General features: G+C 38.9%; 2 protein-coding genes across 7 annotated transcripts; one reads left to right on the forward strand and one right to left on the reverse strand.

The window, feature by feature from the left end:
* Positions 1-3,833: 3,833 nt before the first annotated feature.
* On the reverse strand, positions 3,834-8,749 carry LOC131329813 (hexokinase-2, chloroplastic). Its single transcript, XM_058363189.1, has 9 exons — positions 8,357-8,749; positions 7,309-7,459; positions 7,037-7,219; positions 6,240-6,314; positions 5,955-6,110; positions 5,780-5,875; positions 5,547-5,677; positions 4,874-4,955; positions 3,834-4,377 (listed from the first exon to the last, which is right to left on the reverse strand). The coding sequence occupies exons 1-9, from the start codon at positions 8,629-8,631 to the stop codon at positions 4,045-4,047; spliced, it is 1,482 nt and encodes a 493-aa protein (XP_058219172.1). The 5' UTR covers positions 8,632-8,749; the 3' UTR covers positions 3,834-4,044.
* Positions 8,750-9,291: 542 nt separating this feature from the next.
* LOC131329814 (uncharacterized) lies at positions 9,292-12,911 on the forward strand. Of its 6 annotated transcripts, none has more exons than XR_009200855.1 (5): positions 9,292-9,682; positions 9,885-10,011; positions 10,341-10,454; positions 11,219-11,855; positions 12,541-12,899. XR_009200855.1 is itself a non-coding variant. In XM_058363190.1 (4 exons), exons 1-3 carry the CDS (start codon positions 9,411-9,413, stop codon positions 10,440-10,442), a joined length of 396 nt encoding a protein of 131 aa, XP_058219173.1. In that variant the 5' UTR covers positions 9,295-9,410; the 3' UTR covers positions 10,443-10,454; positions 11,219-11,646. The 6 variants fall into 6 exon arrangements, 1 of the variants encoding a protein (XP_058219173.1); XR_009200858.1 differs by having other exon boundaries at positions 9,295-9,682; positions 9,885-10,021; positions 12,541-12,911; XM_058363190.1 differs by lacking the exon at positions 12,541-12,899 and having other exon boundaries at positions 9,295-9,593; positions 9,911-10,021; positions 11,219-11,646.
* The last annotated feature ends 1,356 nt before the right edge of the window (positions 12,912-14,267 follow it).

A 14,267-nucleotide genomic window follows, 5' to 3' on the forward strand; every position in this document is an offset into this window, starting at 1 on the left:
CAATGTGGGATCTTACAAAAAAAACAGCCACCAGAAAGAACAAGTCTTTGCTTCCAAACATCTAAGTAGCATGACAAAATGGAACAATCCATCAAAAAAAACACAAATGCAAAATGTCTCGAGTTGATAATGCACCAAAAACAGATTGTCCGTATCTGTGCTACTTGCTAAACACCCACATAACCTGATGCAGTAGACAAATGATACAAGAATTAGGATCCAAACAAATAGGACGTCCCAATCTCGTACTCCATCAAAACAACTAAACAAGATCACACAAGGTGATACTACTTTTGTATGTAGTTTTTAATGGGCGGGCTTGGGCCTAAGTATTTTTGCTTGACCCGCAGGTGAGGCCCGCCCATTGTACTAATTTATTATGCTCCACTTTAGTCCACTACTACCAACTATACTAATTTATTATGCTTCACTAAGCAAATAAAGAAAAGAAGAAGTTTACTTACCGAGAAAGAGAAACAAAAGTCTGGTCTTGAAAGATTAAAGAGGTGCGTGGGGTGCTCTATGCATTTGTGGTTGGTTTTAGAAGCATTATCGGCTTGAGGAGTTCTTTTCATGCTCCAAATGCTATAATATATAATATATACGTACAATATATAATGTGTATTTTTTTTGGGCGAGCTTGAGCTTCAACTTAAGAAACACAGTCCGCCCACAAAAAAAAAAAAAAAAAACCCGCTCAACCCAGCCCGTGGGCAGGCTTGACTTGGCGGGCTTAGATAGTGACTTGGCAGACTGAACCGGCCCGGCCCGGCCCGATGATGACCCTTACTCCAAAGCGACTAGCTACGTCACCCGCCTCCGCTTCTCCCGCTCGAGTTCCTCCCGCTAAAAAAAAAAAGTGCAAACATTGAAACAATACCTGCTAACATTAAACAACACACACACACACAAATTGTACGAACCAATTTATCCACAGCTTCGCGATTCTTCTTAGCCTTCATACGTAGCTCCCCTGTCTGTAATAAAGAAACAACATTTTTGAGCTCTGAAATACTCAAGGGTGCGTTCTTCTCGACTTTTTCCGAATATTTTTTGTTGAGCTTTTCGCCGTAGTTTGAGATTAATCATTCGTATCGACGAGAGAAATTAGAAAAGTATATAAACATGGAGCAATAGTGATAAAAGTTCATATAAGATATAAGATAACTGTTTAGACAAAAAAGATAATTTTTTGTCTTTAGTGAACTTTTTTTTTTATTTTGGTCACAATTTTTAACTTTTTAGATTCATCTTGTTGAGAGATGGATAGTTAATCCAAAAAATATGAAGCGACTTTAACAAAAAGACAAAAAAAAAAAAAAACACACAACGAAAAAGACAAAAAAGTCCAGAAGAATGGAGCCTAAGTACTTTTTGAAACCTAATTGGTTCAAAAGGCAAGACACAAATTGCCCCAAAACAATGCTTGGGATACTTTAATAGCCAACTTTATAATCAACATCTTGTAATTGATATTTAGGGAAGAGGAAAGTGGTGGAATCCGGGGGAGAGGAAAAATATGATTTCATGGAAACCATAATTACCTCTTCTAGATACCTCCAAGTGTACCCTAGCAAAACCAAACGCAAAGCAGCAAAGACGAGACTGTAGTCGTCGCGCGATCGACATTTTCGCCCTGCTGGTAGGAAACAGTGTTCAGAGCACCAAAAAAGTGTTTCTTATTGTACAAAAAAATACACAAGTTATTCAGCCTGCTGCTGCTGCTGTTGAGTTTTTTTTTTTTGATTAGTCAAGAAACGAAACAAATACAATTAAGAAAGACAATCCTTCGAAAGAAGGCTAGCCAAACCAGGCGGAATACAACCTGGGGGGCCATTCAACCTATTCTCCAAACAACTAGAAGCAATCCAGTGAGCTGCTGTGTTCCTTTCTCTACTAGCCCTGGCAAAAGTCCAGTCCTTGTTTGTGGCCCACTCCTTCATGTCTGCAACCAAAGCTGAGATCTACCATAGATTCTGATCCTCTTTGTTGTTGATGCAGTAAATAACAGTACGACAGTCTGATTCAAATACTGCCTTGGAAATCCCCATGTCAACTGCCATCCCACATGCAAGCCTGAGTGCCCAAGCCTCAGTAACCAAAGCAGAAGATACAACAATTTTGCCCAATCTATAAAACAGCATTTGTCCACTACAATCCCTGGCTAAACAACCAAAGGCAGCTAGGCTGCAGGAGGACGAATAAGCACCATCGCAATTGAATTTAAGAAAAGAGGGGGGAGGAGGAGACCACTTTAGTATTCTATTAGAATTTGTAGTCTTCTCTTTGACACCTTCAAACGAAACATGTAGGTAATCAGAGTTGGCCCTCTTGGGTTGGTCGATGGTCCTCTCAGGTTTAGGCATTACACCATTGAAAATACAATCATTCCTGGCCTTCCAAATAGCCCAGCACACCTGAAAGATTAATCCCACCACCTCTGTGGTCGTTTCCTTAGCAAGTTTACCACACAACAACTCCTCAAACCACTTATCTGCTGCATTGATTGGGCACTCCTTGATCCAAAAAGACAGACCACACCCGAACCAAACAGTCTCTATCCAAGGACATCTAAATAACACATGTTCCACGGACTCCTGTTCAAGCTCACAGATGGGGCATAAGGGGGAGTGAGCACATTTCCTCTTACATAGATTATCTTTGCAAGCCACCCAGTTACGAATAACTTTCCAATTGAGATTACGTACCTTCAGAAAAGTAGGTCTGCTGCTGTTGAGTTAAACAAGAAAGTAAATGGATAAATCTTCAAGGGGCCGGAGCCCATGCAAGTAATTCCTAATATCTAATATCTAATATCTATCCAGCAGATGGGAAATGCAAGGAATTTTGTATCCAATATGTATGTACCAAATGCCAAAACAGAGTTGCAATTATCTCAGGTTTACAAAGCAAAGACTACTAGTTGTATATTCTTTCAGGAACTTAACATAGCAAAGTGAAAATAAAGGAGGCAAAATGCTATAGAGACAAAATCTAAAAACAAGCAGATGAGAAGATCAGAACAGTGGAGAAGTTGTTTTGCTATTAGAGATAACCATTCCTATTTTTAGCTCTTCTTACTCTCGGTACCTTTGGACGGTGAGAAAGGTTGAGATAAGAAAGGGGAGCCATTTCTCACCAATTCTCACAGAGCCAATAGAAAGAGTGATTTTCTCTCCATTTCTCACCAAAATAACCAATCCAATTAAGAAATCGAACCAAAATGGTTAAAGCCACCAAAATCGAGCAACTACTTCTTGAGGTGTGTTTTCGGTAGTACATAAGTTTTGAGAAAAATTTTGTTGCAATCAAGCTGTTAAGTATTTTTGGTAGTGAATAAGTTATTGAGAAATGTCAAGTTGTTTCCGGTAATGAATAAATTGTAGATGAATTTGTGAGTGAAAAAGTAGTTGATAAAGAAATTGTTGTTGACCAGTTATTAGTCAATGTGAACGACAAACTATAATGCCAAAATTTGTTAATTAATGTGAACGAGATAGTAAAAACGCCTATTTTTTTTCCCTCAAATTGCTAATGTAAACATCCCCTTATTATTATTGAAGGGTTAGGACATCAGAAATTTCGTTCAAACGGCACTTGCAAAGCGATATCATCCCAATTGTATGGAAAGAACTACTCCTATAACCACTTGTACCTAGATGTGAGCATTTCAGGCTAAAATAGCACATACTCAAATACTCCACATATTATAAGCAGATCCCAAAATATTAATAAATCTACAACCACAAAACTTGTACACACAAATTCTCTTAACATTAAATGTAGGACCCACACACCATGGAAAAATTGAATTTGAGTAAAGTTGAAGGAAATGGGAAAATTGAAAGAATAGCCATTAGATCCTCGGACCGTTATGTTTCCTTTTTCCTTCTGTTGGCCAAATCCTTTATTCGGATACAACCTGAAGTTCATGAATTCACTCTACATTAAACACCTAGCTCTACCTTCAATCACACAAACCTTAACTGGAAAAGCAAAAAGGAAAAATCTCCGTGTTGACCACTTCACATCGTGTTCTAAAAATCATGTTTTGTACTTTGAGTTTGAAGCAGCCAAGAGAGCAGCTCCGATCCCAGAACCGTCTTTCGTGTGTTCTATGATTACGTTCTTTGAAATCTCCGATCCTAGAAGTTCCGTGACCGCATCTTTGAGGTACTTTCTGTACTGGGGGTAGTGCTCATACAAGCCTCCATCCATGGCTACGACTGTCCTCTTTCCATAGATTTGGCCTTTCGTATCCTCCTCCATCTTTTGAAGTATCCCTACAATGCCAGCACCAGCCAACCGCCCACCCCGCTTCACGATAGTGTCACAAACTTCCAATACTATTTTCCTTGCATTGAAATTGGATTTCACCTGGTAGGATAGATAAAGAGTGCAAACTGATGTCAATGTCACAAACTTCCAGCACATGCTTTTATTACCAACATCTTCCATTGTCAATGTCACCATTACATTTAAGTAATTGAGAACTCATGATTATTAGTGTGGAATTTATCTTAAATAATCATACATTGATCACCGTAATACTGTAAATACCCTCTGACATGTAGAATATAAATTGGTACCTAAATGTCCCATAAGAATGAAGGTTGCCTAAACGTTTGACGACGTCATAGGGGGTTGCTAATACAGGCCACCTTTGAACTAGATAAAAAAAATTATATTTCTAAACTTTTGTTAGTTTTGCGTCAATTTTTGTTTGCTTTCCCAATTCGTCTTAGAGAGAAATTTAAAACAAATATCATACCAAAAGCTTTAAAAAAAAGAAAAAAGAACTCATCAAAGGAAAATTTAATTATACGCAGACAAATTTGTTGGATTAGACTACCTAGTGTCAATGAGGACTTACCCCAGCTACATCATATAGCACTGCTTCAACAGCTTCAAGATCTTGAGAATTGTCTTGTTGCATAGCACATATATGTGGGGTCCTAGAGGACAAAGTTCGGAGTGTATTTAAAATATATACTACAAAAAGAAACATAATGTGTTGGTGACAAAGATGCTAGCAAAATGTTTAAACTAGTAGTCGGTTCCTACCATGAAGCACCGACACTCCTAACTCTTGCCGCCCCGTACCCGTGTCGGACACCCTTGGGATACACGACATGCGGGGACATGTCTTGTCCCTTGCGTGTCCGCCAAGGGTACAGCAACCTCCGAGGAGTGTGGGTGCTACATAGTTGAAATAAATGCGAACATATTTCTCCAAATTCTACACAAGTGTTGTTGCCCACATGACTAATAACAAATGTAAAAGGAAATTCATGAAATGCAATACTGATCCAGAAAGTTAGCATGTCATACTTGGACAAATGGTACTTAAATCATCCATGCGTCATGTATTTGAATCCACTGATCCTGCCCATGGGGATTGAGTTGTTGAAGTTACTACACATGATCTAGTGGTCTTCCTACTACCCAAGTTATTTAGCTTTTGTGTGCGTACTACCCAATTTATTCTACTGAGAGATCCCCTCTAGGTCCAGATAAGTGGAAAAAGACAAGATGATTGTTAATACCCGAGCACAAATTGAGTGGATAATTTCTCCATGTTAGATTCCCCAAATAAATCACTTGCTTCAGCCATCTTTAGTAGCACTCGTCTTACAACTTCACCAAGGTACATACCAGCTATTGTCTTCTCAAATATCTGTTTCCATATAATACAGCACAAAAAAGTATTTGAGATTCAGTTTGCACGATGTTTGAATAACTAACGCAACTTAAATAGGATACAAAAATATTAGTTCACCTGCTCACTAGGATTGATACTCGCAGCATCCATGTCCCTGTCAAACTGAGTTAAAGGAATACCATTTGAAAATGCTCCCCACTCCGTATTTATGATCTGAAAACAAGCACATCAATCAAAACATAGGCTTGAACTAAAGCCCATGGTTATTAGTCCAGGTAGGAATATTACAAACCGTTCTTCCAGAACTTGAATTGTGGCTTTGTAGCTTAGGTATAGCGTCGACACATTCTACGTAGCATGCATTGGTTCCAGTTCCAAGAATGACGGCAACCATGACATCATCATCCCAGTATCTTGCTCCTGCTAGGGTTCCCACAGTATCATTGACCTAAGTTGCGCCAAAGTAATGGTAAATTCCTAATACAATATTCAGCAGATCAGAAATTGATAATAACTCATTTTGAATTTCGATTGAAAGATCCTTCTACATGTGAAGCCAAATTCGACTATAACATACCAGGGCAGACACCCGCATATCCACTCCTTGTCTTTCCATAGCTTCATTCAGACACGCTACAACATCTTTTCCAGCCTATAAAAAAGTTTTAAGTTCTCAAACAAGTTAAATGAGGAAGAGCTAACTTGAAGAAGAGTTTAAATAGTAAGAGTAAGGACTATAATATAAGCACAATGACTTCTGCTGTTTTGTTTTGTTTTTTGGCTATTGTGTATAGCTTCAGAATCTTTCGAATTCTTGGAAAAATCTGTTTATGTCCAATTTTTTGCACCATTTATGGTACAGGGTCCCAGATAGAAGTAACACGAAAACAGTGCTGCCGTGATGACTTTGAAATGGCCATGCTATAGGAGTTATTTGAAATCCTTCTATTTACGCATTGTAGCTACACAAATATACGAAACAAATACCTATCTTCTACCTCATATCTATCTCCTCCATAATTTGACAAGCTAACTATAGCTAAACAGCTAAAGCTCTAGTATTTTCACTTAAACTGAACATTAATCTCCTATTAGATATCCACACCTCTCCAAACAAAGCCTAATTTCACAAAGGTCCACACACGCATTTAAACTGATAAAACCAGGTTTACCCCTGTAGAAACGATTGGTACAAGTTACAACTATCATCACCACACACCCATCCCAAAAATAATTCATAATCTTCCTTTTCCTAAAAAGCACTTACCTGGTTACGTAGTAAGTTGATGCAATCAAGTTGAAAAACTACAGATGGATAATGTTTATAGTACAGTATCTGCTTTATTGGCTAAGAGAAAAATAAGAAATGCCTACCGTTCCAGAGACGGCAAAACCTTTAGTCCACTTGATGAGTATCCCAGAATCGATGGACGTCTGCCTAACGGGGAAAGAAAACGTAAATCCAATTTCCCTTTTCGTTCCATGAGGCAGGTGATATTTTGCACCCTCCTTTTCAGCAAATTTCGCCAGCCCAGAAGCTATAAAATCAAACAGTTCCTACACATACCACAACTTGCATCAATCACCGAATGAAAAAATCAAGAAAATTGGCAGGATCAATTTGGGAAGATGATGAACAAACGGACCTCAGAGGTACCAAACATAAGCTCTTTAGGGATCGACGCTTGCTCGAATTCAGTGGCGACCACACGCTCATCCTTCCCTCCTAATTGTACTCTCAGCACTCGAAAATTCGTTCCACCAAGATCCAATGCATAAAACAATCCTTTCTCATTCCTTGTATAAAAAAATAAATTGCGTTTGGCATAAATTAATTTTTCTTAAAGATAATCTATATTATTGATTTTTTGGATATTTTAATTAGTCAAGAGATTCAGCACTCGTCTCGACTTGACGAAACTAATTAGAAAAATAAAACGTATAGCACTGACTTGGAAAAAATTCACACAAGACATACTAAAGACAATAAAGACAGTTGTTTCAAACTTTTTTCATCTCCGGTGAATTTCTGTTACTTGATCATACTTTTTTACTTTTCTATTCATCTCGTGAAGATAAATTATTGATTCAGACAACTTAACTTTCAATAAAGACGAACATTAAGTACCAAGATCAAAATTTTACGTCAAAGGATTGCAACTAATTTTGCAGAAAAAGGTGAAAACATACAAAATCATCTCTAAATAACTAGGTGCAGTGATAGAACCAACAAATGCAGGATTTTCCATTTGAAATTTTGGACCAACTTCACTCAATGAGTCAATCTCTTGATTGGGAATGGATATACAAACTATTTTGATCTCTCTTTGTTTGATAAGGCCGGGTCAGCTTACTCGCACCTCGAATAATCAGCGGACCAATTCCACCCCCAACTTGCGTGGGTCCCAATTAAAGGCGAAAGCAAAAACTTCGTCAAAAAACTATTTGATCCACCACATCGTACACGTATTATCTTGTTTTGATTAGAAACATGCCCTTAATTTCATCGGAACCAGTGAAAAATTCAAAAAAAAAAACAACAAATTTTAGAAAACAAATAATTGTACAGTCAAGCTACAAGCAAACCACACAAGACCAAAGTCTCTTTTTTTCTTTGTCGCTCAATCAGAATGTCGACGAATGAAAAAAAAAATGACTGAAAAGGGGGTAAAAAGAAGGAAATTTGAGATATACCGAGTTGGCAAATTGTCGACAAAGCTGAGGATCATCGGGAGATCACTGCCGCCTTCGGCGGCGAGGCCGGCGCGCATGTCGGCGGCCATGGCGTCGGCCACGTGGCGCAAGACGGGCAAAGGAGTGGCACACTCTTTCTGCAACCTGGTCAAGATGGTTGGAGCAACGCAGACGACTTTTTTGCACCGGACGGCCACGCTGTGACGTGGGATCCCGACCGGTGATCGCGAAATACGGAGAGATCGGACGGCCGGTGCGCTCGCGGGGGCCGACATTTTCGGTGGAGGGAAAGATCAGGAATCCTAGAGAGAGAATTGGAGTTGAAACGGAGAGAGAGAGAGAGAGAGAGAGAGAGCCTAGTGTGGTTGATGATTCGTTAACTACAACTACTCTGTTCAGTACTTCAGTGTCCAATTTGTGTTTATTTTGGTTTTTTTTTTTTTTTTAAAGATGGGTAAATTTCACTGACGCCCCTGAGGTTTTCTTTGATGACAAAACGCCCTCCAGAAATAACAATGAAACCGGTTGGTTCTATGTGTGTTCTACCGATATTCTAAATTAATAATTGTATGTACAAACACGTGATGGAATGATTCAAAAGTGACTTGTATCTAAAAATTGACGCCGGTTAATCAATAAATAAACTATCAATTCGTACTTATAATTGAATTAAAATGAATAATTTTTCATTGGAAGTGATGTTTCCTACTCCTCTTAAATAAGAATCAGTTTTGGTGTGGTTTCGCTTGGCTTTTTGGAGGTTGTTTTCCTACTCCTTTCTGACTGCCACGCAGCCCACTAACCTACTCCTGCTCACTGCCACGCAGCCCACTAAACAAGCGAAACCTCAGTGCCACGCAGCCCACTAACCTACTCCTGCTCACTGCCACGCAGCCCACTAAAACAAGCGAAACCTTAGTTTATGAGATCACTTCTACTCTACTTTCCCCTTCTCTCTCTCCGACCGATTTACTCCACCACCACGCCATTGTTTCTTCATCTTCTCTCTCTCTTCTCTCTCTCTCTCTCTCTCTCTCAGGAAATCCTCAACGCTATGAAGCCTGTGCTTCTTGAGTCAGAGATGATCAGGAATGTTGAGTTCGAGAGATTTCGGCTTTGGCAAGATTATGGTTGTTCCGGCCTCTGTTCTCCTCCTTCACTCCCCCATAGCGTCACACTCTCGCACACCACACCGTCCACCCCAACTTCTTACCGAAAGCATTTCACGGCATCAGTGGTCGACGGTTAGCGGGGCCACTGCATTGGGTTCGTTGGTGGAGGAATTGGAAAATATGTGATGTCGAATAAGGGTTTCAGGGAATATAAGTAATATTTAGGGCTTCTAACTATATCGTTCATGCATGCATGTGGTATTTGATTTACAGACTTAGGGTTTCTGATTATAAAGCTTCTAACTATATTGTTCATGTTTAGCCGTTTAAAAATATATATATATTGTTCATGTTTGTCTGCAGTATTTGATTTACAGACTTAGGTTTCTTATTATTGGCTTTTATAATTATTTCAGGAATATTGATTGTTGATTTGATTCAGGCAAGCTTGGCTCCCCGATCCTGTTCTCTTTTATTCACTGTCGGCATGCAACAGCTTCGAATGAGTATTGATTTAATGCAGCCCAAGCATGGATTCTTATGGTATAAACCTGTATGTTATATATTTCTATGTTGTGTTTGAATTTCGTTCACATTGGTGGGATATTTTGAGTGGGGTATGTAATTTCTAAGATATGTCAGTTTAAGGTTGTTTTGTTTGAAACAACACTTCTTAGAGCTTCGCGAAGAGACTTTTTTAGTCCTCAAAAGCAAGTAGTTGTAGCTTCCTCTTCGGCTACAATGGAATAGCATGAAGTGTGTCCTTTGCTTGCATAAAAGTCCCTGAAGAAATTGGACTATCCTTGGGAGCACGGAATTCTACATTGTTTATATCAAAGCTAAAACCCGAGTTTCTGTATTTTTCTTCACAGAATTTTCAGACAATATACTCTTGGGAGTGTGACAGAACAAGGATGACTTGCATAAGAATGAAGAGTGTCTACCTCAATAAGTTTCACGCGACTCTCGGTTAAGCCATCCACTTGGTAATTCTTTCTCTGTTCTCAATAGAAATTGATTACTAGATGCAGATTTTTCCTTCTGAGATTTTTTGGTAATTGAATGAGTATGTGGAATTAGAACTATGATGCCCTGTGCTTATGCCATGGACGAAGAACCAGTAAATAGATTTTTCCTTCTGAGATTTGTTAGTAATGTAATGAGCATGTGGAATTAGAACTATGATGTCCTCTGCTTATGCCATGGACGAAGAACCAGTAAATGACGAATGTTTATGTATTGTAGTCCATACTCCACATAGACATGTTTTACTCTCACCATCATTGGAGCATTCAAATAGCATTATTTGAATCCTTGTTGTTGGGTATGGGGTTGTTTGGTTTGTGTTGGTTTGGGAAGCACACTTGGTGGCTGTCTTGGGGCTGGGCTTTGGTTGGTTGGTTGGTTGGTTGGTTGGGTGGGTGGGTGGGGTTGGGATTTTTGTGTCTTGGGTTATGTCTCCGGTCCCTTCTTAGGTTGGTGTCTTGTGTCCATCTTATATGGGTGTGAGCTGCTACTGCTCCCATAAACAGCATCTTGGGGCTAATTCTTTCGTGATTTAGGCTCAGTTCTGGGCCTTATTCCCTCATCGTCCATGGTTCCAATTGTCTGCATTGTTAGGCCTTCCTTTTCAAGGATTGATTGTTGCTGTTGCTATATTATTTGGAGGAAATTTGCTGCTGGATAAGTGACTGTAACAGTCTTCTATCATTCATCCTATTTTGAATGAACTTGATAATTTTCTCTGAAGTTTCGGAACTACTGCTGCTGCTATACTTCGAGCTGTTTACGCTACCATCATTCTTGCTGCCATTGTGGAGGAAACTTGTTTTGCTGTCATTGTGGAGGAAATCTGATCAGAGACATCCATTGTTTTCATTGTTCCTGGCTACCACAATTGATGGAGAGCCAGTCATTTCAACTTTCATTGGTGTCTCAATTACACATCATTGAAAATTGTATTTTTCTTTTGTGGGTGTACGTACTTTATGGCTGGAACCTTGCCAACTATTTATGGTGTGGTCTTTATGGGGCTTTGGGATGGCATATGATTGTCGGGCATGTGGAGTGCCAACATAGTTGGGATACCATTCTCCCGTTGTGATGCCTTATATCCCTTCCCTTGTCCTGTACTCCTTACTTCGTTATTAATAAAATTGTTTATGCCTTTCAAAAAAATAATAATAATGATGTTAGCCCATTCTAATGTTTTATTTGGTAGAATTTTAAGTTCCCAAGAATGAAACTCAAAGGAATTGACTGGGGCCCGCACAAGCAGTGGATCATGTGGTTTAATTCGATGCAAAGCGAAGAACCTTACCAGGGCTTGACATGCCATGAACCCTCTTGAAAGAGAGGGGCGCCTTCAGGAACGCAGACACAGGTATGTTAGAGTATTGTTTTGTATTAGAAATGTCCTTTGCAGGGCTTATTATCGGTAGTTTCTGATCATTGGCAACCAACTATTGTTTTTGGTGGTGACTAACTAATGATAACTTTGTAAAAGTTGGATTGAATTTTATTTACTGAGTTTAACAAGAAAAACTTTATTAAAAAGAAATTGATGAGTGGTTTGACTTTGATTGCTAATGAAAGTTGTTTGATAAGATATTTATTGAATTTGAATTTGTAACATTTTGAACTACAGTAAATGCTTCAGATTTACTTAAGTAGTGTACTGGATTTTCTTTTTCCGTGGCATTGCTTTGTTAGAGAAGAAACAGTAGTAGTTATCCAAGTTTGTTATAAGATGGAAGATGCTGGGTGGACACCTAAATGGAGAGGGAACTATGACTTTTCTTTTGCTACATACTTTGGATTGTCTGTAGGTTTTTCTACTTGAACACAGGCCTGAGAATGTTGCAGTAGTTCAATGCCTTGTCAGGCTACTCGTGCATACTGTGAGTAATGAAAGGCACTGTGAGAGAAAGCCCATTTCCTTCTATTTTCTTCCCACCATTAAAGGCAATGGGAGATTTTAGTTTAAGTAGCAGTCGGCGGACTAACTCAAGAACATAGTGAAGTTTCCCCTACACACAATTCATAGATACGTGGCCGATTTTTCAGCTAAAGAACATATGCTGCAAGGTTGTACAGAGACTGATTGACCATAGATGACTCCTTACCAAATGAAGGAACAACGGACATCCCCAACGACAACAAATAGTCAACTCCTTCCATCAACTTCACAGAAACTAGAACCACAACTCCAAGGCAAACCCTTTGACCTGCAGAACTCCCAATCCAAATTCTTGTGTACTTGAAACTCTCCATTAAACTTATGCAGCCTAATTCTATTAGGCCTTTTGTAATCGAAGTCCTTCAGCCTAATTTTGTTAGGCCTTTTGTAATCATAAATATGTCGTACTTATGTATAAATAAACCTCTTCATCAAACTTATTTATATGTCGTTCAATGGGCATGACAGACGTGCAAGGCACGTCGCAATGCACCTAGTTTTGATAATAAAAAAAGGAGTAAATTTACTAATAATCCTTCATTTTTTGCTCGTTGTAAGATTTATTTGGTAAAAAATAATCAATTTTATTAGTTTTTGGTCCAAAAAATTAGAATTTAGAGCTTACTATTTACTTATTTTACTTTAAAAAAAAAGTGAATTTGTCAATACAAGCCACTTTTGCCTAATTCCATCACATGTTTGGTCAAACAATTGGCGATTGAGTGTCGGTAAAACGAACATTAAAACTACAAGAGCTTATAGTAATTTTTTTATACGCGAAGAGTATTCATAGAGAAAACCTCAAGGGTGTCGGTGAAATTTACCCTTCGAAGATTTGTGAAAGATGATGTTGACACAGCATCTCTGGCACTCCACTTTGTTAGCTATTGTTTGGTGAATCAGATTCGGATGTCTGCTTCTCTTTGATTTTGCCCAATTTTCCCAGTAAATAAGCAAGTATATTCGGCTCAGTGGTCAGACGAATTTGGGTCAATCATTCGGGTTTTGATTTTTGAATTATAAATTAAGTGCTCCTTCCGTGATAACTTAAAAATAATGTAATTTTTTAAAGAAAAAATTCAAACTTTTTTCACAAATTAATAGAACTCATTGATATCCAGTAAGTTGTTAAAAAACTTATGAATTTTTCTTACAAAAATCGTATTATTTTTAAGACTCCGTTTTGCGGACCGAATAAATATTTTGGGACGGAGGGAGTACAACTTTTGGAATATACTCAGAATTTGTAAAAATATATAAACAATTTATGCATAACGAATTTTGCAGAAGGTTGTGGTTTGGGAAAATATATTGTGAGTCCAACAAAATTATCTCGAGTTGATTTTTTTTGTATTTTACGTGCACCATTCATTTTCTCACATGCATTATACAATTCGCTCGCGGGTCGCATATTTGTTGCATTAAGCTTTTAATTCTTTCGTGTTTTGAAGAGTCACGTACATAAAGTTGCCAAACACTTCACTCTTCCAAATTTGTCTTTTCAAGAGTGATGCTATATGTATCGACAGGGGGAGAGATCGTACCGACGGCTGCCGGCGGGCCGTCTCTGGCCACCGGACGGCCGTTCTGAGCTGTCCAAAAATTCCAAAAAGAAAGAAGATGGGGCCAACGCAAGAATCAGTGGCATCCGAGACGTGTAGGGTGCTTGATCCGACCACGAAAAATAGGTGCTCAGATCAAGCACCCTACACACCTCGTATGCCATTAATTCTCGCACGGGGCCCCATCGTTTTTTTTTTTTAAGAATTTTTGGACGGCTCGGATTAGTCGTCCGGTGGCCGGAGACGGCCCGCCAGCGGTACGATTTCTCTCCCCCGGT

Source organism: Rhododendron vialii, chromosome 6a (genome assembly GCF_030253575.1).
Source record: "Rhododendron vialii isolate Sample 1 chromosome 6a, ASM3025357v1".
NCBI classification, from domain to species: domain Eukaryota; kingdom Viridiplantae; phylum Streptophyta; class Magnoliopsida; order Ericales; family Ericaceae; genus Rhododendron; species Rhododendron vialii.